Genomic DNA, 27,651 nt, shown 5'->3' with positions numbered 1-27,651 from the left:
AGTAAAGTCTGAATAATTACTGAAGTCAAAATTATATGACCTATGTGAAGTCCAATTACATCTGCATTTGACTATTAAGTAAAACTTCTACAAAAAAAATGTACTCTTATTCTTCAAACTCAATGATTTATTAGAGATCTCTCGAAGGGTTTTTCAACCCAAAAATCTAGCTCACACCTACATTTTAAAATTACATAACGTATGTAAGATTAAGACATCAATGTCGTCATCTTTCTCAAAGTTCTCTAGTAAGGGTGACAGTTCTTCCTTAAGAATAGCCAATGCGTTGCCTGACTTTCTTGGAGATCAACCACATCACGAGGAGGTTTACACTATCCTTTGTTACAAAACACGCTACTTTTAACTAGATACAAATAAGATTACTATAGAAAGGTTAATGAAATCCTAGATCTAATCTGAGCTGCTAAGCTAAGAATGAAGGAGAAGCAGTTACACGCTAATGGAGAAGAAATAGTTCCTTCATTTTCTGTTATTTTCTGTTATAGACACTGTACACTAACCGTGTATATATACAAACAAGTTAGTTACTAACACACCTACTTAACAAACTAAACCTTTCACTAACTTAGCTTAGCTGGCATCCACTGTACATTCCACTAACTATACACCTAATATTTCAACACCCTCCTTCAAGCTGATGGTTGAAACAAGTCTTTCAACTTCAGCTTGGACAGTAGATAGTCGTGCTGCACTTTTCCAAGATTCTTTGTCAGTAAATCTGCTTGTTGCTTCTTGGTAGGTACATGATGAGTCTTGATCAGTCCTTGCATAATTTTTTCCCTCACAAACTGACAATCGATATCAATATGCTTGGTTCTTTCATGGAATATAGGATTAGCTACAATCTGAATTGCAGCTTTGCTGTCATAGTGTAAGTCTATAGGCAGGGGTGACTCAATTCCTAATTCTGAAAACAGTCCTGTAAGCCAAGTTAACTCTGCAAATGTTGATATCGTACTCCTAAATTCTGCTGAGCTTCTGGCAACTGTCTCCTGCTCTTTTGACTTTCAGGATATTAATGCATCACCAAACTTGACTACATATCCTGTAACAGATCTTCCAGTTTGCAAAAATCCACCCAGTCTGAGTTACAATATGCTTCAAGTCTTCCTAAGCCTTCTAAAGGCATCAATAGACCAAGACCTGGAGCAGTCTTGATGTATCTAACTATTCTTAAAGCAACATCCATATGAGATTGCTTAGGTTTATGCATAAAATGGCTGAGCACCTGAACTACATATGAGATATCAATTCTAGTCATAGTGAGTTACAGAAGTCTGCCAATAAATCTTTGATAAGGTCCAACATTCTCTAGCTCTTTGTCCTCTACATTAGCTTCACTAGGACATTCTTTGTGCATGAAACTATCAAACTCAACAGAAGTAAGCTTTGAACTGGTCTCCAAGGGTGTACTAGCAAGTTTGGCACACCAAACCCTGACTCTGAAATCAGCTCCAAATTAAAGCATACTTTCTTTGACTCATAACTATCCTTTCTTTAATCTGGCAACCTCTATCCCTAGAAAGAAATTAAGTTCCCCTAGGTCCTTCATTTTGAACTCCAGCTTCAAGTCATTTCTAATCTGCATGATTAGACTAGGACTGGTTTATCCACACATATTCCAACACTATGACCAACTCTATTTCCACAATTTTTGTAAATAATGAATAGTCAAAGTGACTCTGAGTGAAGCCAAGTTGAGTCAAAGCATTTGTAAGTTTCTTGTTCCACTGTCTAGGGGAGTGTAATCAACACCCCCTATTGACTATACCCCTTGGCCACAATCCTGGACTTATGCCTCTCTACTGCACCTACAGAAGTGTATTTAACCTTAAACACCCAATCGCAGCCAATTGGTACCTTCCCTGGAGGTAAAGGAACTATACTCCATGTGTTGTTCTCTTCTAGAGCTGAGATTTCACTACTTCGGCAAAGGTTTGAGGTTCTATGATGGTAGAGTATGCTGTCAAGGCATTGCCAAAGGAAAAAGAAACATGATCATAGCTAACACATGCAGAAATAGGGTAGCAACAATGGGCTTCAACCAAATTGGTGATTTGCTGTCTATGCTAGATCTTCTAATAGCAATAGGTTCAATAGTAGGCAATATAGAGGATATTGACTCAGTAGGAATGACTACTGAATCAGGAGGAGGATCAATTAAAGGCTCTACAACATCCTCATAGAGTGTGGAGGAGTCGCTCTCTGAGTGACTATGAGGAGGTGCATCATCTGGTGATGCAACATCAGGTACAATATGATATGGAGGTAACTTGTTCTCAGAGAAAATGATAGGATTATTGAGATCTAGTACAGGAAATATAGAGAAGATAGTACTAGAGGCATATTTGAAAGGGAAGATATCTTCTTTGAAAACCACATCTCTACTGACAGTAAAGCCTTTTGAGTGAAGATTATACATTTTGTATCCCTTTTGTGTCATAAAATAGCCTAGAAATACAGCTGGAATAGCCCTTTTGTCTGATCTTCTCACATCAGTAACATAGCCTAGACATCCAAACACTCTCATATGGTCCAAAGGAGGAACATGACTAATTAAATCTTCAAAAGGAGACTTGCCTTGAAGAGTTTTTGAAGGTAGCCTATTTATAATATACACATCAGTGGTGACATATTCACCCCAAAATTTGAGTGGTACAGACACTGAAACCTCACTAATCTAGCCACTTCCAAAATATACATGTGCCTCCTCTCAGCTACTCCATTCTGTTGTGGAGTATATATGCAAGAACTCTGGTAAATCATACCTTTAGTCTGCAGCAACTCAGCTACTTGAGGGTTGAGAAATTTAGTGCCATTATCTGATCGAAAAACTTTCACAGAAGCTGAACACACATTCTAAATCATAAAAATAAAAGATCTAAGGACAACAATCACTTCTAACTTGGTAGGCAACAGAAATACCCAAGTATATCGAGAATAGTCATCTACAAGAGTTAAGAAATACTTCTTTTCATCATAAGTAGGAACTCTATAGGGTCCCCACACATCACCATGTGTCACACCTCCTTTTTCCGCACCGCGAGGTGCGTAGGGAGTTTTTCCAATTAAAGGACAATCAAAACGGGATTTATTTATTCATTTCAGAGTCGCCATTTGGGAGATTTAGGGTGTCCCAAGTCACCAATTTTAATCCCGGATCGAGGAAAAGAATGACTCTATATTACAGTCTGCGTACCAGAAATCCGGATAAGGAATTCTGTTAACCCGGGAGAAGGTGTTAGGCATTCCCGAGTTCCGTGGTTCTAGCACGGTCGCTCAACTGTTATATTCGGCTTATTTATCTGATTTTTAATACAATTATGAACCAATGTGCAAATTTAACTTTTTACCACTTTATTATTATTATTATTATTTTTTAGGAATGTGAACATCGCTTAAAACATATCTTTGGATTGTGTCACATGAAATGCACCCACAATACGAAACATATTTTATTTGATGTTTTAGGATTTAGATTTGGGTCGCATGAAATGCGCATCCGAGTTTAAGAAGGTAAAATTAATTAAATCGCGCCTAAAGAGTCTAACGCGTCATTATCTTTGGGGAAGGAAGTGAAATTCACTAAACAATCCATCCCAAATTCTAAGTAATTTTTTTAAAAAAAATTAAATAAATAAATGAGATTGGAGAATCCTATAAATTTGTATTATTTACATCTATTTATTTTTAGCGAAATCCTTTAATAATATCCTTTAATGACTACCTTTTTATTATTACTAAGTTTTTTATAAATATAAAATCAATATCTTCATTCTTGAAAATGACATATTAAATAGAAGAGAAAAACAAATATTAACAGAAAGTAATAAAATTATAATCATAAATACAACATGGAATTATCGAATAGTAAAAATAAAAATAAAAAAAACTAATTATCCCATAGTAGGATTAAAATTCAAATTGTTAGTAAGACTTAAGCTTATTGAAACTAATTATTTACAAATACTGAAAATTGAAAGAAATAAAAATAAAAACTTGAGTACTAAATCATATTTCTAAAAATTTAAACAATTTAACATTAACTAACTTTGTTTTAATTCATCATGTCCTAATACTTGTTCGCAAACTAATTCATGTTATAACTGAAATTGACTACATGATTCGGATTAACTTATCGTTGACGAAAAACCTTATGAATAAGGAACTTAGTTAATTTTTGCCAAACTGATTCAATAACGCCATTTTTACGTTATTTCTTCTATTTTTTTTTAAACAGTTTTAATTAATAATCAAGCTTAAATATATTTCCTAATAATCTGGTTAAGGCGTTATTTAATATGTCGCTATAACATGCCTAGTTATGCCAAATGACAGTGATTTACAGAATAATAATACATGAATAACCTAAATACAATACAAAAAATTAAATTAAACTAAATTAAAAAATTAATTCTCCATTCTTCATTTCAGCTTACAAAATGCCAAAATTACAGTTGTGTACCTGATATTGTCAATATAAGAAGAAGAAAGTCAGCAACGTAATACGTAACACAGCAACAGCAACAATAACCAGCAATAACCAGCCAACGAAAATCCCAGTGACAGCTTTGAAAAATTCAAAATAAAATCCAAGAATGCCGAAAATAACGGACAGAAACCAAGAGAAATTTTCAGATTTTTGAAAGGCTATTTAATCTTCAACCCTTAATTTCTACACCTGTATACCAGAATATTTATCAGGTGTGTACTACTTTCTCTTCTAATTTTCAACTTTTTATTTTTATTTTCTCTTTGTATGTTTTTCTTTTCTTGAGAGTTTGAATGTTTTTTCGGAATAAATGTTCAGCTCCTTTTTTTTTCAATCTCTCTTTTTTTCTGTCTGTATTTCTTCTTTCTCTATCATTTTTCAGACCTCTATATATAATCCCCACCCTTTAATCAATTAAAATCAATCCCTTTCTCTACCAAACCCATTATCTTCCCACTCATCCCCATTACATTAAATAAACATATCACACCACCCCATTTCATTTTTGTCCCCCATGCTTCTTTTAAAATAATGCAAGATTCCCCTTTAATTTAAATCTTGTCCCCCCTTTATATTAAATAATCATATCACAACCCACCCCATTTCATTTTGTCCCCCATGCTTCAAATAAACAATTTCAAAATGTACAATTCCTAAACTACCCCTTCCGACCTTACTGAAATTACCAAACTACCCCTGAACGTATTATAAATTTACCAAACTAACCATCAGCTATAACACATTAATTAATCAAACTTAACCAAAATATAGACAATATAATCAATTTCTAACAATGTTCAAACAACAATATGAACATGGATGAACATCATAACAACAATATCACATGAACACGATTTTAACAACATTTCAACAACAAATCACATGAACACGAATTGAACAACAAAGAACAACTAAAATTTGATTGAACAATATTTTAGCAACAAACAATCCTATTTTTGGATTCAACAACAACAACAAACAAAGTATGAAGATTTCTAAATTCAATCATATTGAACTTAAAATCAACTCTAACAACATTACAACAAACAATTCTTATATTAAACTTTAAACAAGATTATGAGAACAATTCAAGCAATAATCATAAATGGTAAACAAGAAATCAAACTATATAAAATTCGGATTCAAGATCATCCAAACAAAGTATGAACATGAATGAATCTATTTTAAGACAACAAACATGACGGATTAAACGATTAAAACAATATATTCCTTTAATACAACTAAATTCTTTAAACAAATAACAAGATCGACGAAGAAACAATTATGAACTTAAACTTGAACTTAACAATATTAACAATTTCTAACAATACATAAACACATGAAACAAATTGAAGAAATAGTTGATTAAATTTCAATTTGAATCTAACAAACATCAAACTAACAAATATTCACTTAAACAACAATACAAACATGAAATAAACATGAAAAATAACTAATTAATCTTTCATTTTGAAATCTGAAAATTAATTTTAATAAAACACATGAACATGAATAAAACCAAAAATCAAATATCCAACCATAGACATGAACAAAACAAATATTTGCCGATTTTAGATTCGAAAAATATCCAAACGAAATACGAACAAAAATAAAACTCAAAAACTACTAACCGGATCGAAACGAATATGTACGGACTGTTTTGACGAGCCTCGACCAAAACTCGACCAAACGACGACGACCAAATCTGAAACAAAGCTCGAACACGAAATATAGCGATACACAGTCGAAAGCAGAAGCCGAAGCAGTAGCAGCTGGATTTGGTTTTGTTTGGACGGAGCTTCTGCTTCAGCAGTAGCGGCAAATGATGGAGAAGGTCGATGCACTGGATGTAGCGAAGAAGAAATAACTGGGGGGTGTGTTTGGTGCTTGCGCGAAGAAGCTTGCAAGCAGGAGCAGCTGGCCATGGTGAGCTCAAGCAGCAACGACGCAGCAGGAGTAGTGCTCGACGAGCAAAACGCAACCAAGGCAGCGGCGAAGCAGTCAGGGAGGTCGACGTGGATGGCGGTGACGTTGGTTGTTCCGAGCTGGACGTAGCGGGCAGCAGAACGCTCATGATAATATGAGGTGAAGAAGAAGAACCAACCATGATCAGTTGGAGCTCGACAAAGACGCAACAATGGGGCTTTCTTCGGAAACCAACCATGGTTGCTCCAATTGTCAAGTTTTCCGGCGATTGGAGGGGTCATTTGGAGACGAGGAAGAAGATGGAGACGTGATGTGAAGAGTTGGTTGTCGATGGGGCTGGTGAAGGGCAGCCATGGACGTTGGGTTGGAGCTTTGGAGGAAGAAGGAAGAAAAATGGGAGGGGGGGGGGCGGATGCTTAGGTATTTTAGGGTTTTTCTTTCTTTTTTTTTTGTTTTATTTTGTTTGTAAAATAATAGGGGTGTTGGGTTATGGACTGGGTCGACCCAGTTCGAAATGGACTGGGTCGTAGGGAAGATTGGGCCATTTTTTGGGCCTGTGGCTTGAAGTTGAAGAAGAGGCCTAATTCCGATTTTCTTTATATTTTCGCTCTCTTTTCTTCTTTTATTTTTCTAAAACTAAATTATAAAAATACTTAAACTATTATTAAGAACTAAATTAAGTTATAAAAGTGCAAATTAACTCCCAATAACAATTAACGCATAATTAAGTATTAATTAAGCATAAAATTGTATATTTGGACATTAAATGCTAAAAATGCAAACGATGCCTATTTTTATAATTTTTAATTTTTGTAAAACAAATTTAATTATTATCAATTATAGAATTAAATCCTACATGCAAAATGCGACATATTTTTGTATTTTTTATTAATTTAGCAAATAAACACGCACAGACAACTACAAATAATTATTCAAAATATCACAAAATTGCACACCAAAGAAAATCATTTTATTTTTGAATTTTTGGGAGTAATTCTCATATAGGGTAAAAAATCACGTGCTTACAGCTGCCCCTCTTTGCCCGGAGACACGAAGGGTTTTCGTGCAAAGATAAAGCGAGCGATTTTTTCCCATCAGAGTACTCTGTTGAAGCATTTTTTGAAAAAGATTTGACCGAACCTTTGCTTCAAAGGTTTCCTACATATCCTGGGCTAAACAGGAATCAAGTCAATGTAGTTCGGGAAGTCTTGGTAGCTGGGACTACCATGGGACTGCAAAGTTACTGCTGTTGCATGCTACTTTTACTGTTTGCTGACCTCCTTATTACATTATGCTAAAAAAAATAAGAAGCTAGACTAAGCTAGAAATTACAGAATCTTATCTGTTTTCCCCCTTGCTCTGGTTGCCTTGCTTTTTGTCGGTTTGTGTTTCCTCTGGTGCCTTTTTACCAAGACTTCTGGCCCTTGGGTTTTTTTTTTTTTTAATACCAGTTTTCGTCATTTTGTTCGGTCCGCTGGGGACATGGCTTTCTTCATTTAAGCTTTTTGGCTGTTCCTCTTGGGACACGATTATCTTCATCAGATTCATCAAGACGCGTCTTTTCTTTCTTTTGACTCCTGCGCTTGAATTTGCGCTGGGACTTCTTGTTGCCACCTTCTGCCTTCCGGTGTTGGGATTTTTATTGTTTCCTGCTGGGGATTCTTGTTGTAACCTTCTGCCTTCCAGTGGGGTTACTGACTTCAAAATCTGCAGTATAAGACTGAAAAGTATTCCTCTCGTTATACAGGTGGGCACTTGGAAATGGAAAAATGAAATGTATGCCCGCATTATACTGGTGGGCGACCTGGAAATGGAAAACTGAAATGTATGCCCGCATTATACTGGTGGGCGACCTAGAATATGGAATGAACAGACAAAATGTATTCCCTCATTATACTAGTGGGCGACCTAGAACTGAAATGTATTCCCGCATTATACTGGTGGGCGACCTAGAACTGAAATGTATTCCCGCATTATACTGGTGGGCGACCTAGAACTTAAAAGTATTCCCGCATTTTACTGGTGGGCGACCTAGAACATAAAGTATTCCCGCATTTTACTGGTGGGCGACCTAGAACATAAAGTATTCCCGCATTTTACTGGTGGGCGACCTAGAACTTAAATGTATTCCCGCATTATACTGGTGGGCGACCTAGAACTTAAAAGTATTCCCGCATTTTACTGGTGGGCGACCTAGAACTTAAATGTATTCCCGCATTATACTGGTGGGCGACCTAGAACTTAAATGTATTCCCGCATTATACTGGTGGGCGACCTAGAACTGAAATGTATTCCCGCATTATACTGGTGGGCGACCTAGAACTTAAATGTATTCCCGCATTATACTGGTGGGCGACCTAGAACTGAAATGTATTCCCGCATTATACTGGTGGGCGACCTAGAACTTAAATGTATTCCCGCATTTTACTGGTGGGCGACCTAGAACTTAAAAGTATTCCCGCATTATACTGGTGGGCGACCTAGAACTTAAATGTATTCCCGCATTTTACTGGTGGGCGACCTAGAACTTAAATGTATTCCCGCATTTTACTGGTGGGCGACCTAGAACTTAAATGTATTCCCGCATTTTACTGGTGGGCGACCTAGAATTTAAAATGAAAAGATAAATGCATGCCCGCATTATACTAGTAGGCGACCTAGAACATAAAATGAAAAGAGAAATGTATACCCGCATTATACTGGTGGGTGACCTAGAACAGAAATGAAAAGACAGAAATGTATTCCCGCATTATACTGGTGGGCGACCTAGAACATGAAATGAAAACATAAATGCATGCCCGCATTATACTGGTGGGCGACCTAGAACATGAAATGAAAAGATAAATGCATGCCGCATTATACTGATGGGCGCCTAATTGGTAAAGAATAATTTGAATTTGTTTCCTCGATTCTCCGAGAAAATTTCCACTTGTGGCAGAAAATTTTCTGCCCCAATTCTGGCGATCTTTCTTATGGCGTATCTTTAGGCCATCATCAACACTTTATTTTCCTGTTCAAATCAAAGAAAATTTAGTTAGTTTTTTTTTTTTTTGAAATATGGCGAGTGGTCATGTCACTCCTGATGGGGATGATTGTTCCCTTTCCCTTATTCCTGTTCGGCGTTCTCAAAACTTGTTGGGGATGATGTTATTTGCTGGGGATAACATTCTGCTAGGGATGGTTTTTCCATTTATCCCTTCACCATTTTGTATCTCAAAAATTTCTGGAGGTTATTTTGCCTAAGAGGGATTTTCCTTTCTTCCCTTCCCCTTCTGTGTTGTCCGACCACCTCGGAGCTTGGTCGATATTCGGTCGGAGTACTCTGGGGATCGTCTTGGAACTTGGCTTACAATTTCTTCAACATGTTTTTTTTTCCGGCTCTTCCCCGTACTTTCCTTGCCATTTTAGGACAGTATTATTCGGCCTAGCAACCAACGTCTTTTGTCTTATTGCCTTGTCTCTTGCCTGCCCTTTTCACATTTTATGTTGTACCATTTTGGCAACTGGTAGTAAGCTCTGAAAGACCTTTCTTAAAACATAAATTTCTAGAAAAATTCTTTTAAACAAAGAAATGAAAAGATAGAAAAATGAGAAAATCTTTCTGAACAAAAAAATGAACTTATCTGGGTGATACAACCGAGTCCAATGATCATGTTGTGCATTCCGGATTAATCAACCCAGTCTATTTGTGTCGATCAAACTTTCTGATGTCTTCACTTGCTGGGGATAAATAGGTGCCCAATTCTTCGCAAAATACGGATCTTTTCCATCAATCTATCTTGTCGCCTTATAGTGCCCTTCGCGGGGTTTTCACTAACAAGGCTCTCTCATTTCTCACAACTCCCGTCGCCTTATGGTGCCTGTGAAGGTTTTCACCGATAAGACTCTCTCATTTTGTATTTCTCAGCTTACGTCGCCTTATGGCGCCTGTGAAGGGTTTTCGCCGATAAGACTCTCTCATCTTATTTTCTCAGCTTGGGATTGGAGTGTTGCCGATAAGATTTTTCTCTGCCGGGAATTCTTTTGGCTATAAATTCTTTCAATTCATGATCCTCATTCAGTCAGGGACCGACGTTTTATTCTTGGTTTTCATTTGCCTATCTTAATACCTCTCGGATACTGATCGGGAGGTCTTTTTTGGATATCAATATAGGTTTTAGAAGAAAAGGATATAAAATTCAAAATAACTTTGATGGGTAAAGTATTACAACTCTTGGAATCAAACTTTTTTTTTTCTTTTTTTTTTCAAAATTTAGAAACATAATTTCTGCCCCAGTTTTCTTACTTGGGGATTTTTCTTTTTTTCTTTTTTTTTTATTACCTTATGACCGAGCCGTGAGGCGCCTACGTATCCTCTTTGAGGAATCAGGTCGAACGTAGTTCACTGACTCCTTTGTTTTCTTGCGACCTTCAAAAAGTTTTTTTTTCATACATTTTTTCATTAATGATTCCAAGAGAGGGGTATAAAAAGATAAGTATGGCTCAAAGGGCTAAAGCAAAGGTTAAAAGTGTTTGGATAGAAGAAAGAATTGCCTCCGTCATTTCATTATCCGATAAGCACTAAGTACAAACAAACAAATAAACAACAAAAGAAATTACACATAATATCTTTTGACTGCATCAGAATTGATAGCCATGTCGACGCATCTTCCTTCAACATCTGTCAGACGTAAAGCGCCGTTGGATAATACTCTGGTCACAATATACGGCCCTTGCCAATTCGGGGCGAACTTGCCTTTTGCCTCAATCTGATGTGGGAGGATCCGTTTCAATACTTGTTGCCCTACTTCAAATTTCCTGGGGCGCACCTTCTTATTGTATGCTCTTGCCATTCTCTTCTGATATAACTGGCCATGACATACTGCTGCCAATCTTTTTTCATCCATTAAACTCAGCTGCTCTAGTTGGGCTTTGACCCATTCATCATCGTCAATCCCGGCCTCAGCGATAATTCGAAGGGAAGGAATTTCAACTTCTGCTGGTATTATTGCTTCAGTTCCGTATACCAACAAATAAGGAGTCGCACCTATTGAAGTACGAACAGTAGTGCGGTATCCTAACAACGCAAATGGTAGCTTTTCATGCCATTGTCTGGATCCTTCAATCATTTTCCTCAATATCTTCTTTATATTTTTATTGGCTGCCTCAACTGCTCCATTCGCCTTGGGCCGATACGGGGTGGAATTACGGTGTGTAATCTTAAACTGTTCACATACTTCTCTCATCAAGTTGCTGTTAAGATTAGCACCATTGTCCGTGATTATTAAGTTTGGGATCCCAAATCTACAAATGATATGGGAATGGACGAAATCCACCACTGCCTTCTTGGTTACAGACTTAAAAGTTTTGGCTTCAACCCACTTAGTGAAATAATCGATGGCTACCAGAATGAACCTGTGACCGTTTGAAGCTGCCGGCTCGATAGGCCCAATGACATCCATGCCCCATGCTACAAATGGCCATGGTGCGGACATTGTGTGCAATTCCGTTGGTGGAGAATGAATCAGATCTCCGTGTATATGACACTGATGGCATTTTCGTACGAAACTGATACAATCATGCTCCATAGTGAGCCAATAATATCCCGCTCTCAGAATCTTCTTTGCCAACACATATCCGCTCAAATGGGGCCCACAGACTCCAGCATGTACCTCTGTCATCACTATCGTGGCTTGACCTGCATCAATACATCTCAGCAATCCCAGATCTGAGGTTCTTTTGTACAACATTCCTCCACTGAGGAAAAATCCATTTGCCAGTCATCGAATGGCTCTCTTTTGATCTCCGGTTGCCTGCTCCGGGTATATTCCCATCCTGAGGTATTCCTTGATATCATAAAACCATGCCTCGCCATCCATTTCTTCTTCTATTATGTTGCAGTAGGCATGCTGATTACGAACCTGAATATACAATGGGTCAACATGGATTTTGTCTGGATGGTGCAACATCGATGCTAAAGTGGCCAAAGCATCGGCAACCTCATTGTGAACTCTCGGGATGTGTCTGAACTCCACTGATCGAAATCGCTTGCTCAAATCGTGCAAACATTGTCGATATGGTATAAGCTTCAAATCCCGTGTTTCCCATTCACCCTGGATCTGATGTACTATGAGGTCCGAGTCTCCCAAGACCAAGACGTCCTGAACATCCATGTCTGCAGCCAATCGTAGGCCCAAAATACATGCCTCATATTCAGCCATGTTGTTGGTACAATAGAAACGTAGCTGAGCTGTAACAAGATAGTGATGTCCTGTTTCTGAAATAAGTACTGCTCCTACTCCAACTCCTTTTGCATTAGCAGCCCCGTCAAAGAAAAGCTTCCACCCTGGTTCCTCATTCAGTTCTAACTCCTCTATATGTATCACTTCTTCATCTGGAAAATACGTCCTCAAAGTCTCGTATTCTTCATCAATAGGATTCTCAGCCAAGTGATCGGCCAATGCTTGGGCTTTCATGGCCGTCCTCGTCACATAGACAATGTCGAACTCTGTGAGTAATATCTGCCATTTTGCCAATCTTCCTGTGGGCATAGGCTTCTGGAAAATATACTTTAATGGATCCAGACGTGAAATAAGGTATGTAGTATGTGACGACAGATAATGCTTAAACTTCTGTGCTACCCAAGTTAGAGCACAACATGTCTTCTCAAGTTGAGTGTACTTATTCTCATAGACTGTAAACTTCTTGCTGAGATAATAGATGGCTTGCTCTTTTCTTCCTGTGATGTCGTGTTGACCCAACACGCAACCAAACGAATGATCCAGGACCGTTAGATAAAGGATTAATGGCCTCCCCGACTCAGGTGGAACCAATACAGGTGGATTGGATAAATAACCTTTGATCTGGTCAAATGCCTCCTGACATTCTGCCGTCCATTCTATCGCGGCATCTTTCCTCAGCAATCGAAAGATGGGTTCACAAGTTGTTGTGAGCTGAGCGATGAATCTGCTGATATAGTTCAATCTTCCCAACAGACTCATTACTTCTGTTTTGTTCCTTGGTGGCGGCAATTCCTGGATGGATTTGATCTTTGACGGATCCAACTCAATGCCTCGCCGACTGACGATAAATCCTAACAGCTTTCCAGATGGAACACCAAATGCACATTTGGCTGGGTTGAGCTTAATGTCGTACCTCCGAAGTCTTTGGAAAAACTTCCTAAGGTCTGCTACGTGGTCTTCCTGACGCTTGGATTTGATGATCACATCATCTACGTACACTTCGATCTCTTTGTGTATCATATCATGGAACACAGTAGTCATTGCTCTCATGTACGTTGCCCCAGCGTTCTTCAAACCGAATGGCATTACCCGATAACAATAAGTCCCCCATGGCGTAATGAAAGCTGTTTTCTCTGCATCTTCTTCATCCATCAAAATCTGATGATACCCAGCGTAGCAATCCACAAAGGAGCCGATTTCTCGCCCGGCGCAATTGTCGATCAAGATATGGATATTGGGCAATGGAAAGTTATCCTTTGGGCTTGCCTTGTTCAGATTACGGTAGTCGACGCATACCCTGATCTTCCCATCTTTCTTTGATACTGGCACCACATTAGCCAACCAATCAGGATATCGAGAGACCCGAATAACCTTTGCTTGCAGCTGCTTGGTTACTTCTTCTTTAATCTTCACACTCATATCTGTCTTGAACTTCCTCAGTTTCTGCTTGACGGGAAGACATGCCGGGTCAATGGGCAATTTGTGAACCACTAGCTTGGTGCTTAAACCCGGCATGTCGTCATATGACCATGCAAAAATATCTTTAAACTCAATGAGTGCTTTGATTAATTCTTCCCTGATGCCAGGCTCAATGTGGATGCTGATTTTGGTTTCTCGGACATTATCCGCATCCCCTAGATTTACAGCCTCGGTGTCATTCAGATTAGGCTTGGGTTTCTCTTCAAATTGGCATAGTTCTCGGTTTATTTCTTCGAAGGCTTTATCCTCATCATATTCAGACTCATAATCGATCTCTTGTATCATTAAATCAGAGTCAGATTGATTTATTAGACTAGGTCGAAGATCCGTCGTGCATGCCATGTCATTAGAACCAGTAAAAAGAGAACTGTTCAGAAAGAGAAAAGAATAAAACAAAATTAAAATGAGACAAGAAAAGAATTTTATTAAAATGCGGGATAACAGGGTTCACACTTTTACAAGATAAAATGAGATTTGGATTACACCCTGAATAATCCGAAAAATAAGAAAGCAAAAATCAAAGCCTACTACCAGGACTCTCCCCGAGTAGGAAGAGGAGTAACCGTCCAATTGTTGGTTTTGGCCTCAGGCCCCATAAACTGTATGTCTGTTCCGCTGGAACCCTCTCCGACTTCTACCATATTGACATTAGTGAACAATCTTTCGAAACTCTGATTCAGATCCCCGTCAATCCCAATCAATGGCCCGAGAACTTTCGGGACTGGTGACCCCTTGGCGCTTGCTCTAACAAAAGATCTTGAGAGACGTGGCACAGGTTTGGGAAGAAACCAAACTTTCTTCTTCATTTTCCGAGCTCGTTTTACATCTGCCGCAGTCGGTTTGAACCCCAACCCAAAGGTCTCCAAATTCTTGGGCAAGGAAACAGGTTGAACAATTCCCTGAAGTTCAGCTCCCAAGCCTTTTCCTGGCATAAACCCATTACCCAGCATTTCTGAAACCATCATAACCGTTGCGGAAGCTATCCTAGGATGCTGAATGATTTCACCCTCGGGGATCTTGTTTGCCGACACTGCATCAAAAATCTGGTAGACCCAGGGACCTTTGTCATCATTGGTCTCTATGAAGGGTACAATGGCGCCTCCTACGGTGCACGCAGTGTCCTCGCCGTGCAACACGACCTCTTGTCTATCCCACTCGAACTTGACCATCTGATGCAAGGTGGATGGCACTGCTTTGGCTGCATGGATCCACGGTCGTCCCAACAGAAAGTTATAAGATACCGTAGCATCTAATACCTGGAATTCCATGGTAAACTGGACTGGACCGATGGTCAACTCAAGTACAATATCCCCCACGGTGGCTGTTCCATTTCCGTCAAATCCTCGGACGCAAATGCTATTCTTGTGGATTCTTCCGTGGTCGATCTTCAATTGGTTCAGGGTGGATAATGGACAAATATTGGCACTTGAGCCGTTATCCACTAATGCCCGAGTAACTGCCGAATCTTCACATTTGACAGTTAGGTAGAGAGCTTTATTATGCTCCGTGCCCTCCACTGGCAGATCATCATCTGAAAATGTTACCCTGTTCACCTCGAAAATTTTATTGGCAATCGTTTCCAGGTGATTTACAGAAATCTCATTGGGCACATGAGCTTCATTCAGTATCTTCATCAGGGCCCGACGATGTTCATCCGAATGGATTAATAATGATAGCAGTGAGATCTGGGCCGGTGTTTTCTTCAACTGTTCGACCACGGAGTAATCCTGCACTTTCATCTTCTTTAAGAAATCCTCAGCTTCTTCTTCTGACACAGGTTTCTTTATTGCAGCTGGATTGGGTCTTCTCAACTCCGCCGGAGCAAAACACCGTCCTGATCGAGTCAGTCCCTGCGCCTCACAACTATTCTCCTCCACTTGTTGTCCCTTGTACATCACCACTGCCTTCTCATACTTCCAAGGCACAGCCTTGCTATCAATCATTTTTGGACTACTGGTTTTATGATGACCGGTTCCTGCAGACCCCCTTCACAACAACCACGGGTGCAGATGATGCTCCCGTTATTACCAACTTGGCTGGTTCTGGTTTCCTTGTAGCGGCAGATGGATTCTTCCCCAATATCACCACTGGCTTGACATCTTCCCCCTTCAACTGTACCCCTGCTTCCTCATTGATCGATTTTTCTTTTGGAGTGGCACGGATCATCGTCACTGTCTGTGGGGGTTTCTTCGGCTCCCCTCCTTCGTGCACAAGCTCGATCATGTGGGCTTCAGGGTGCTTTGGCAATGGGTTCTGGTTAATGTTGGGTGCCTCCGGTGCCTGTACCTCGATCTTGTTGGTATCAATAAGATCTTGTATTGCATGTTTCAGCCTCCAACATTTCTCGGTATCATGTCCGGGAGCTCCCGAACAATATTCACATCTTACCGAGTGATCCATATTTTGGGGTAAGGGATTTGGTAATCTAGGCTCAACAGGATTTAATAAACCCAACTGCCTCAATTTGTGGAACAAGGCAATATAAGTTTCCCCCAACTCAGTAAAAGTTCTTTGCCTCTGCAATCTTTCATTTCTGGCGGCCGGATTTCCCCTGAAACCCATCCCTGGAGGGTTCCTGTAGGCTCTTGGTGGTGGATAGGTGTTTTGTGGTGGTGGGTATGTGTTATGTGGAGGTGGGTATGTATTGTGGGTAACCGGCGCGCGCCATTGTGGGCGAACCGGAGGTTGGGTGTATGTCTGGGCTTGATGGACGGTGAAATGTTGTTCTTGTGGTTGGTAGTAGGGTTGTGGAGGGTAATTTGGAATGTGTGGGTAGTTTAGATGATGGGGTCTGGGTTGGTAATGAGGGGAAGGACCTCTAGATCTGGACCAATTGTCGGCCTCTAATGTCGTGACCTCCTCTCTCCTTTTCTTCCCTAGCGCACCTCCCGTGCCGCTCTGAATGGCCTGAGTTGTTGCCTTAATTGCCGAATAACTCAGGATCTTATTGGACTTAAGTCCCTCTTCTATCATACCTCCCATTTTCACAACTTCATTAAATGATTTGCCAACTGACGTCACCAAGTGACCAAAGTAAGTTGGCTCGAGAGTTTGTAAGAAGTAATCCACCATTTCTCCTTCTCTCATTGGGGGATCAACTCTGGCTGCCTGTTCTCTCCATCGGAACCCAAATTCCCGGAAGCTCTCTCCGGGTTTCTTCTCGAGCTTTAGCAATGTGAGACGGTCTGGGACTATCTCAAGGTTGTATTGGAAATGTCCTGCGAAAGCCTGTGCCAAGTCATCCCAGGTGTACCACCTGCTCGGATCTTGTCTTGTATACCACTCTAACGCCGACCCGCTCAAACTCTGGCCAAAGTAAGCTATTAATAGCTCATCTTTGCCCCCTGCTCCCCTCATTTTGCTACAAAAACCTCGTAGATGTGCCATAGGATCACCATGCCCTTCGTATAAATCGAACTTGGGCATTTTGAACCCTGCTGGTAATTGAACGTCAGGGAAAGGGCATAGATCCTTGTAAGCCACGCTGACTTGGTTACCTAACCTGTGTATGTTCCTGAAGGATTGCTCCAGGCTTTTAAATTTCCGCATCACCTCGTCCTGCTCTGGGCTCTTAGCCGGCTTTTCAATCTCCGCCGGGACCTCAAAGTGGGGATTATAGGTATGTGGCTCGGGTGCTTTGAATGTGAGTTCAGGGGGTAGTATTGTGTATCGTGAGCCTGAAACAGTGGCTCACTAGATGATCTGTGCAATGGGGCTGGGGGAGGTGCCACAAAGACGGGAACATTTGGTGGAGGAGGGTTTTGAGTGGGTGGTGGAGCTTGGGAATCATAAGCCTCTCTTCCCTGATAATAGTGATGGCTTGGGAAACTTGTTGAAGGACCGGGAGAGGGGTATTCCGGCGTGTGTGTTGGTTGGAGGGTAGGAGTAACGGGTAGTTCTTGCCCCTTCTGGGCTCTAGCTAAGGCTATCTGCATTTCATTCATTTCTAGCCTCATTTTTTCCATTTTCTCCAGGGCTTCCTTCAGCATCTGATTGGCCGTTTTTTCTGACTCAACGCTGTTGTCTGACCCAGTCATGCTTTCTGGTATAGGACCTTTTGATCTTGTCTGATAATGGTACGGTGCTAGTACGCTCTAACAACTAACTGATATTGATTGGAAAAACAACAAACTTGTCAGTGTTAGAGTCTTAACAGATATTGTAATTGCACGTTAGGGGGATGCAATGCTCCTAGGCAGTTAATCATTTCTAACATGCTTTTGCTCTGACCGCATGCATCATCCCGGCTTATTTTTTGCTCTGACAAATATATATTCTTCTTTTTTTTTTTAATTACGGTCGAATCCTATAGAGATTGCCTACGTATCGTGACCCCGCACGAATCAGACCAAGCGTAGTTCGTGCCATAAGACCAAATATTTTTTTTTATTACTCAAAATAATGCTATTACAAGCCATCACAAAAAAAAACAAAAAATACAGACTTTATATATATATATATATATTTTTTTTTTTTTTTGAGAATGTTTGAAGAGAGAAAAAAAACATATAGGTAGACAACAGACTCGAAAAACAAACAAGTGCAAGATTGAACTAGGGATACATTAAAGCTTTGAATTTTGGTGCCCGCGAGGCATCATTCGGCCTTTCCGCGGGCTTGGGGGCCAGGCTTCTTTGCAAGCTTTTTAGTTCCTCCATGATCTGATGGACATAACCCATGATTGAGGCAAATAGGACATCACGAGGCATCTCTTCACATGTTAGGCACTTTGTGGTGATATAGCGCCCTATATCATTGATCCTACCCCTGATTCTATCCCTCTCTATGCACAGCTGTTCTATCCGTTGATTCTTTAGTCCCAATATTCGAGTATTGTCAATGAGCTGCTCTTGGAACCTCTCCATTTGTTCTTCCATCCGGGCTATCGACTCATGGCAGTGTTCTCTATATGTTCTAGCATCCTGGGCTTGTTTGAGGACCCGATTATTGAGAATGGAGTTTATCTCTCTCAATGTCGCAACACTCATTTCGTAGTCCCTTTTTACTTGCCATAGGTGCTCTCTCCGTGATGTTGTAACTGTAGCCCACCTGACCCGCATTCTTGTTATACAAGCCTGGGATCTCTCCAAGTCTTCTCGGCTTTGGCTGACTTGATTTCTCAATTCCGCTATCAACCTTTCATCAGAGCGACGTTTCTGTCGGTCGCTATCACTCTTACTGAATTGGCGAATTCGGGCTTTCAGTGCCTGGTTTTCTTTGGCTAATTTGTTCTTCTCACCCTGCTCTGAGGCTACTTGAACGTTGTTTTCAAACATAAGCCTTTCAATTTGTCGCTTCAGCTTCCCGATTTCAACCCGGTAGCCTTCCTCTCTCACTAACCAGCCCCACTGTTCCTGCGAATCATCCGTAAATTGTTGGACGTGAGCTCTTTTGGCAGGCCTCTGACGAATCTGGAACCTTTTCCCGAACCAAACATCGTATTTTGGGTCTACCTCACCCTTAGCCAGCTCTCGAACCATAGTCTTGGGTTCAAGGAATCTACATTCGTGCCACAGCTTTCTAATTTTTCCTTCGGGGAACACGACTCCTGGACTCAACTCAATGGCGTGCTTGCTTAGATCCTCATCAGTGGGAATTACCTGAAATCTTCCTAGTTGGCGCAGTACCCGATGAGGAGCATATGGTTGAATGCTACGAAGTCCCATCAAAAGAACATGACATTCCTCGGCCGCCATGTATATTACCTCAGTATCATTCAACCACCCAAATGCCCATTCAACTTGGTCGGATGTTGTTGACCTCAATTGTGCAAGCCATGCTTCGACGCCTTCGGGAAATATGACGCCTGTCATTCGTTTCTCAAAGCCACTAATGCAGTTTCTCTCAGTCAACCCGTGGTTCATGTATTCCACTCGGTGATGGAGGTGTTCTTGCATCCACAGCTGGAGTAACAGATTGCATCCCTGAAAGAACATGCCTCCTTCTCGGCATATAGTTAAAGCTCGGTAGATTTCGGACAAAATTAAAGGAACCACAGTACTGTCGGTTCTTTTGATTGCAACATCGGCCATCCCTACAAGGCCTATCTCTATTTTTTTATCTTTGCGGGGACAGACCACAACTCCCAGAAATGCTGTGATAAATGCCAAAGTACGTCTTGCTTCCCACTTGATTCTGTTCCCAGTGTGAATTAATCCGAGGTTTGGTTCTTCCAAACCCTGAGGAATTCCGTACCGTTGATACAAGAATTGGAGAGTACAACATCCCTTCGACAAATCATCATTCTGTACCTTCCGACTAATGCTTAGCAAATCCAAGAACGCGTGCGGAGATACTGGTCTTGGTGAAAGTAAATACTGCCCTCTTAGTTTCCCATTCAACCCTGCATATCCGGCGACTTCCTCTAGTGTAGGTGAAAGTTCAAAGTCAGCAAAACGAAACACGTTGCGTGTTGGGTCCCAGAACGGTATTAGAGCCTCGATGATATCTGTCCTTGGCTTGATATTCAACAGATCGACAAAACCTCCCAAAACTCTTTCCACTATCTTTATACTATCCTTTCCCATATCATTCCACCACATATGGAGTTGCGAAGGGACCTCGCTACACACTGAGAATGGTTCATTTTGACTTGTGCTCATCCTGCACATTTATTATAGTGATTAAAGAAGGAAAAACTTTTATTTGACTTAAAAACTATCTATATTCTAAAGAAATATTTTTTGGATTTTAATTTTTTTTTCTTGAAAAAAAAACTTTTAAGGAGAAAGGAAATATTTTTGAACCAATATTCTGAATTTATGAAAGAAATACTACAGAAAAATATTTTTGAATTTTATTTTGAATATCTTATAAGCAAATAATTGGGATTTTGAGATTAAAAGGAAATATATATTTTTTTAAAAAAAAAAATTTGAGGTCTAAAAGAAAAACTTTCTAAAGAAGTGAGTAATGTTAAATATTTTTGGATTTTTTTGAATATGGTGAGCCGAAACCAAAGAGGTTTGCCTCTGATCTCTCATCCGGTGAGAATCATACCCGCGTAATTCAGGCTATAAACTAACTAATTTTTTTTTTGAAAACAAACAAATTTTTCCTTTTTCTTTTATATCAAAAAAAACTATTTTCCTTTTTCATTTTTTTTTTAAATAAAGCAAATTAAAATAAAAGACTTATTCCTACACACTTTCTGCTTTCTAGGCAAACCAACAATTCTAAAAGTAAAAATATATATGTTTTTTTTTAAAAAAAAAAATTCGGCAGCATTTCGACAGTACTTGGACACTAATTTTTTCTAAATTAATCAAATAACTTTCCACTTGCTATTTTTATTTTATTTTATTTTTTACACTCCCGAGACTCAGAAGCCGGTCAACATGCAAGACCGAGCAAATAAATGCACATAAAACAAATAAGATGCATCAGGATGGTCATTTTCATTTTTGGTGCACCTGTCCTAGACAAACCCAACCCCTGTGTTGAGCCTCCAAAGTCAGATGCACGTGATGCAAACAAACGTTCCTACTAGGGATCTGACATGTGGTTTTGTTATACTAGGTTCAGAACCTGGGTGTTTGTTCTAGACCTGGCTTACCCGAGCGGACAGCTCGAGCCGAGGGGGTAGCGTACCGGGAATACAGAAGCTTCACCGGCTTAGCAACTTGTCCGAACCTCGTTCTAAATTGGAATTTTACACTATACAGAAAAGAAGTCGTACGAAGTACACCCTTCTTCATGATTTAGAAGACTCAGAGAGGAGATGGGTTTCGGCACAGTTTATACACAGTTCATGTAGTATCAAAGCGGTAAAAGCAGCATTTAGCACATTAGGCTCAAACATGTAAAAATCAGATAAAACCAAATATAACAATTTATATGAGCTCGAATTTCTAACCCTGAACCAGAGATTCTGGGTTAAGTCCCCAGCAGAGTCGCCAGAGCTGTCACACCTCCTTTTTCCGCACCGCGAGGTGCGTAGGGAGTTTTTCCAATTAAAGGACAATCAAAACGGGATTTATTTATTCATTTCAGAGTCGCCACTTGGGAGATTTAGGGTGTCCCAAGTCACCAATTTTAATCCCGGATCGAGGAAAAGAATGACTCTATATTACAGTCTGCGTACCAGAAATCCGGATAAGGAATTCTGTTAACCCGGGAGAAGGTGTTAGGCATTCCCGAGTTCCGTGGTTCTAGCACGGTCGCTCAACTGTTATATTCGGCTTATTTATCTGATTTTTAATACAATTATGAACCAATGTGCAAATTTAACTTTTTACCACTTTATTATTATTATTATTATTTTTTAGGAATGTGAACATCGCTTAAAACATATCTTTGGATTGTGTCACATGAAATGCACCCACAATACGAAACATATTTTATTTGATGTTTTAGGATTTAGATTTGGGTCGCATGAAATGCGCATCCGAGTTTAAGAAGGTAAAATTAATTAAATCGCGCCTAAAGAGTCTAACGCGTCATTATCTTTGGGGAAGGAAGTGAAATTCACTAAACAATCCATCCCAAATTCTAAGTAATTTTTTTAAAAAAAATTAAATAAATAAATGAGATTGGAGAATCCTATAAATTTGTATTATTTACATCTATTTATTTTTAGCGAAATCCTTTAATAATATCCTTTAATGACTACCTTTTTATTATTACTAAGTTTTTTATAAATATAAAATCAATATCTTCATTCTTGAAAATGACATATTAAATAGAAGAGAAAAACAAATATTAACAGAAAGTAATAAAATTATAATCATAAATACAACATGGAATTATCGAATAGTAAAAATAAAAATAAAAAAAACTAATTATCCCATAGTAGGATTAAAATTCAAATTGTTAGTAAGACTTAAGCTTATTGAAACTAATTATTTACAAATACTGAAAATTGAAAGAAATAAAAATAAAAACTTGAGTACTAAATCATATTTCTAAAAATTTAAACAATTTAACATTAACTAACTTTGTTTTAATTCATCATGTCCTAATACTTGTTCGCAAACTAATTCATGTTATAACTGAAATTGACTACATGATTCGGATTAACTTATCGTTGACGAAAAACCTTATGAATAAGGAACTTAGTTAATTTTTGCCAAACTGATTCAATAACGCCATTTTTACGTTATTTCTTCTATTTTTTTTAAACAGTTTTAATTAATAATCAAGCTTAAATATATTTCCTAATAATCTGGTTAAGGCGTTATTTAATATGTCGCTATAACATGCCTAGTTATGCCAAATGACAGTGATTTACAGAATAATAATACATGAATAACCTAAATACAATACAAAAAATTAAATTAAACTAAATTAAAAAATTAATTCTCCATTCTTCATTTCAGCTTACAAAATGCCAAAATTACAGTTGTGTACCTGATATTGTCAATATAAGAAGAAGAAAGTCAGCAACGTAATACGTAACACAGCAACAGCAACAATAACCAGCAATAACCAGCCAACGAAAATCCCAGTGACAGCTTTGAAAAATTCAAAATAAAATCCAAGAATGCCGAAAATAACGGACAGAAACCAAGAGAAGTTTTCAGATTTTTGAAAGGCTATTTAATCTTCAACCCTTAATTTCTACACCTGTATACCAGAATATTTATCAGGTGTGTACTACTTTCTCTTCTAATTTTCAACTTTTTTTTTATTTTCTCTTTGTATGTTTTTCTTTTCTTGAGAGTTTGAATGTTTTTTTCGGAATAAATGTTCAGATCCTTTTTTTTTAATCTCTCTTTTTTCTCTGTCTGTATTTCTTCTCCCTCTATCATTTTTCAGACCTCTATATATAATCCCCACCCTTTAATCAATTAAAATTAATCCCTTTCTCTACCAAACCCATTATCTTCCCACTCATCCCCATTACATTAAATAAACATATCACACCACCCCATTTCATTTTTGTCCCCCATGCTTCTTTTAAAATAATGCAAGATTCCCCTTTAATTTAAATCTTGTCCCCCCTTTATATTAAATAATCATATCACAACCCACCCCATTTCATTTTGTCCCCCATGCTTCAAATAAACAATTTCAAAATGTACAATTCCTAAACTACCCCTTCCGACCTTACTGAAATTACCAAACTACCCCTGAACGTATTACAAATTTACCAAATTAACCATCAGCTATAACACATTAATTAATCAAACTTAACCAAAATATAGACAATATGATCAATTTCTAACAATGTTCAAACAACAATATGAACATGGATGAACATCATAACAACAATATCACATGAACACGATTTTAACAACATTTCAACAACAAATCACATGAACACGAATTGAACAACAAAGAACAACTAAAATTTGATTGAACAATATTTTAGCAACAAACAATCCTATTTTTGGATTCAACAACAACAACAAACAAAGTATGAAGATTTCTAAATTCAATCATATTGAACTTAAAATCAACTCTAACAACATTACAACAAACAATTCTTATATTAAACTTTAAACAAGATTATGAGAACAATTCAAGCAATAATCATAAATGGTAAACAAGAAATCAAACTATACAAAATTCGGATTCAAGATCATCCAAACAAAGTATGAACATGAATGAATCTATTTTAAGACAACAAACATGACGGATTAAACGATTAAAACAATATATTCCTTTAATACAACTAAATTCTTTAAACAAATAACAAGATCGACGAAGAAACAATTATGAACTTAAACTTGAACTTAACAATATTAACAATTTCTAACAATACATAAACACATGAAACAAATTGAAGAAATAGTTGATTAAATTTCAATTTGAATCTAACAAACATCAAACTAACAAATATTCACTTAAACAACAATACAAACATGAAATAAACATGAAAAATAACTAATTAATCTTTCATTTTGAAATCTGAAAATTAATTTTAATAAAACACATGAACATGAATAAAACCAAAAATCAAATATCCAACCATAGACATGAACAAAACAAACATTTGCCGATTTTAGATTCGAAAAATATCCAAACGAAATACGAACAAAAATAAAACTCAAAAACTACTAACCGGATCGAAACGAATATGTACGGACTGTTTTGACGAGCCTCGACCAAAACTCGACCAAACGACGACGACCAAACCTGAAACAAAGCTCGAACACGAAATATAGCGATACACAGTCGAAAGCAGAAGCCGAAGCAGTAGCAGCTGGATTTGGTTTTGTTTGGACGGAGCTTCTGCTTCAGCAGTAGCGGCAAATGATGGAGAAGGTCGATGCACTGGATGTAGCGAAGAAGAAATAACTGGGGGGTGTGTTTGGTGCTTGCGCGAAGAAGCTTGCAAGCAGGAGCAGCTGGCCATGGTGAGCTCAAGCAGCAACGACGCAGCAGGAGTAGTGCTCGACGAGCAAAACGCAACCAAGGCAGCGGCGAAGCAGTCGGGGAGGTCGACGTGGATGGCGGTGACGTTGGTTTTTCTGAGCTGGACGTAGCGGGCAGCAGAACGCTCATGATAATATGAGGTGAAGAAGAAGAACCAACCATGATCAGTTGGAGCTCGACAAAGACGCAACAATGGGGCTTTCTTCGGAAACCAACCATGGTTGCTCCAATTGTCAAGTTTTCCGGCGATTGGAGGGGTCATTTGGAGACGAGGAAGAAGATGGAGACGTGATGTGAAGAGTTGGTTGTCGATGGGGCTGGTGAAGGGCAGCCATGGACGTTGGGTTGGAGCTTTGGAGGAAGAAGGAAGAAAAATGGGGGGGGGGCGGATGACTTAGTAGTTTTAGGGTTTTTTCTTTTCTTTTTTTTTTATTTTGTTTGTAAAATAATAGGGGTGTTGGGTTATGGACTGGGTCGACCCAGTTCGAAATGGACTGGGTCGTAGGGAAGATTGGGCCATTTTTTGGGCATGTGGCTTGAAGTTGAAGAAGAGGCCTAATTCCGATTTTCTTTATATTTTCGCTCTCTTTTCTTCTTTTATTTTTCTAAAACTAAATTATAAAAATACTTAAACTATTATTAAGAACTAAATTAAGTTATAAAAGTGCAAATTAACTCCCAATAACAATTAACGCATAATTAAGTATTAATTAAGCATAAAATTGTATATTTGGACATTAAATGCTAAAAATGCAAACGATGCCTATTTTTATAATTTTTAATTTTTGTAAAACAAATTTAATTATTATCAATTATAGAATTAAATCCTACATGCAAAATGCGACATATTTTTGTATTTTTTATTAATTTAGCAAATAAACACGCACAGACAACTACAAATAATTATTCAAAATATCACAAAATTGCACACCAAAGAAAATCATTTTATTTTTGAATTTTTGGGAGTAATTCTCATATAGGGCAAAAAATCACGTGCTTACACCATGCAATGTATGAAAGCAAACATTAGTAGTAGTAGAAGTAGTAGTAGTACTTAAAGGAAAGGGTAACCTAGTTAGTCTGGCCAAAAGGCATACAGTGCAAGTGTCATCAGAGTTCTTGCAATTGTGATTCTGAAATCTAACTATGGTTTTCAAAGTCTTTGTAGGCACATGTCCTAACCCCTTATGCCATAAGACTACATCAATTATTCTATTCTTCGTGATCATATTAATAGTAGGTAAGTTGTTTTGAGTTGATAGCCTAGGAATTGGTCTGGGAACTTGAGCTTGAATGTCAGTTGTATTGACCACTACAGAATAGAAAATATAAAGACCATTATCTTCTCTACCAATCCCCTTCACCTATCCATTGGAGAGTTCTTGAAGAAATGCAGAATTCAGGAAAGAACATCACTGCCCATCTCATTTCCTTGTTAGCTTTGAGATAGATAAAAAATTGTACTTGAAGTCAGGTATATAAAGTACATTGCTAATTGTTTGGCCCTGAACAATATAAGTTGATCCTATGTGACTTATAGAAGCAGCATTTCCTGTAGGTAGTTGAACTGTACCATTCTTACCATTATTCAATCTCTTAGGATTAACTAATAAGCTAAGACTGTGCACTATATGACTCGAGACACCTGAATTCACTATCCACTTAGCCAACACTTCTAGAGTCACTACACAAGATGTCATACCTGCTAGCAAAGGTGTAGTTGTAGTTGAGTTGCTCCCCTCATTTCTTTTTCCCAGTAGCTAAATTATCTGTTGGTACTGTTCTTGAGTGAACTATGGAACATAGAGCATCACATTCTGAGTCCCATGTCCAGGCATTGCAGCTTGTTGAACTTGTGAGGTACCTGCAAAATTAGCTGTGAAACTTTGATTGTTCCATGTAGCACCTATTACCTCCTGAGTAAAATGAGCTGCATTTCCTGATCTTGCTTTCTTCTTGGTCTTAAAGTTTGGAGGATATCCATTTAGTTTATAACATATCTCCCTATTGTGCCCTTCAAAGTTGCAATAGTTACAGTACATAGTGTTCTTCTTAGACCTGTAGTTGCTTCCTCCAGTATAACTATTTCCACTAGGATAATTGTTGTTGAGTCCTCCAGTATGATTATGATTTCATGTGGCATTATTGTACCCTTTACCACTGAACATACCAATATTGTTATTTAGTATTCTT

The 27,651-nt window shown here is 38.5% G+C and overlaps 1 protein-coding gene across 1 annotated transcript; it reads right to left on the bottom strand.

Moving 5' to 3' along the window:
• Nucleotides 1-650: 650 nt before the first annotated feature.
• On the bottom strand, nt 651-25,720 carry LOC142164697 (uncharacterized). The gene is made up of 7 exons (XM_075223040.1): nt 25,219-25,720; nt 2,723-2,867; nt 2,031-2,624; nt 1,793-1,984; nt 1,293-1,463; nt 1,100-1,193; nt 651-1,013 (listed from the first exon to the last, which is right to left on the bottom strand). The coding sequence occupies exons 1-7, from the start codon at nt 25,718-25,720 to the stop codon at nt 651-653; spliced, it is 2,061 nt and encodes a 686-aa protein (XP_075079141.1).
• Between the last annotated feature and the right edge of the window lie 1,931 nt (nt 25,721-27,651).

Source organism: Nicotiana tabacum, chromosome 1 (assembly GCF_000715075.1).
Source record: "Nicotiana tabacum cultivar K326 chromosome 1, ASM71507v2, whole genome shotgun sequence".
Taxonomy (NCBI): Eukaryota; Viridiplantae; Streptophyta; class Magnoliopsida; order Solanales; family Solanaceae; genus Nicotiana; species Nicotiana tabacum.
Note: the sequence above shows the minus strand (reverse complement) of the source record. Positions and strands in the feature narration are given on the sequence as shown.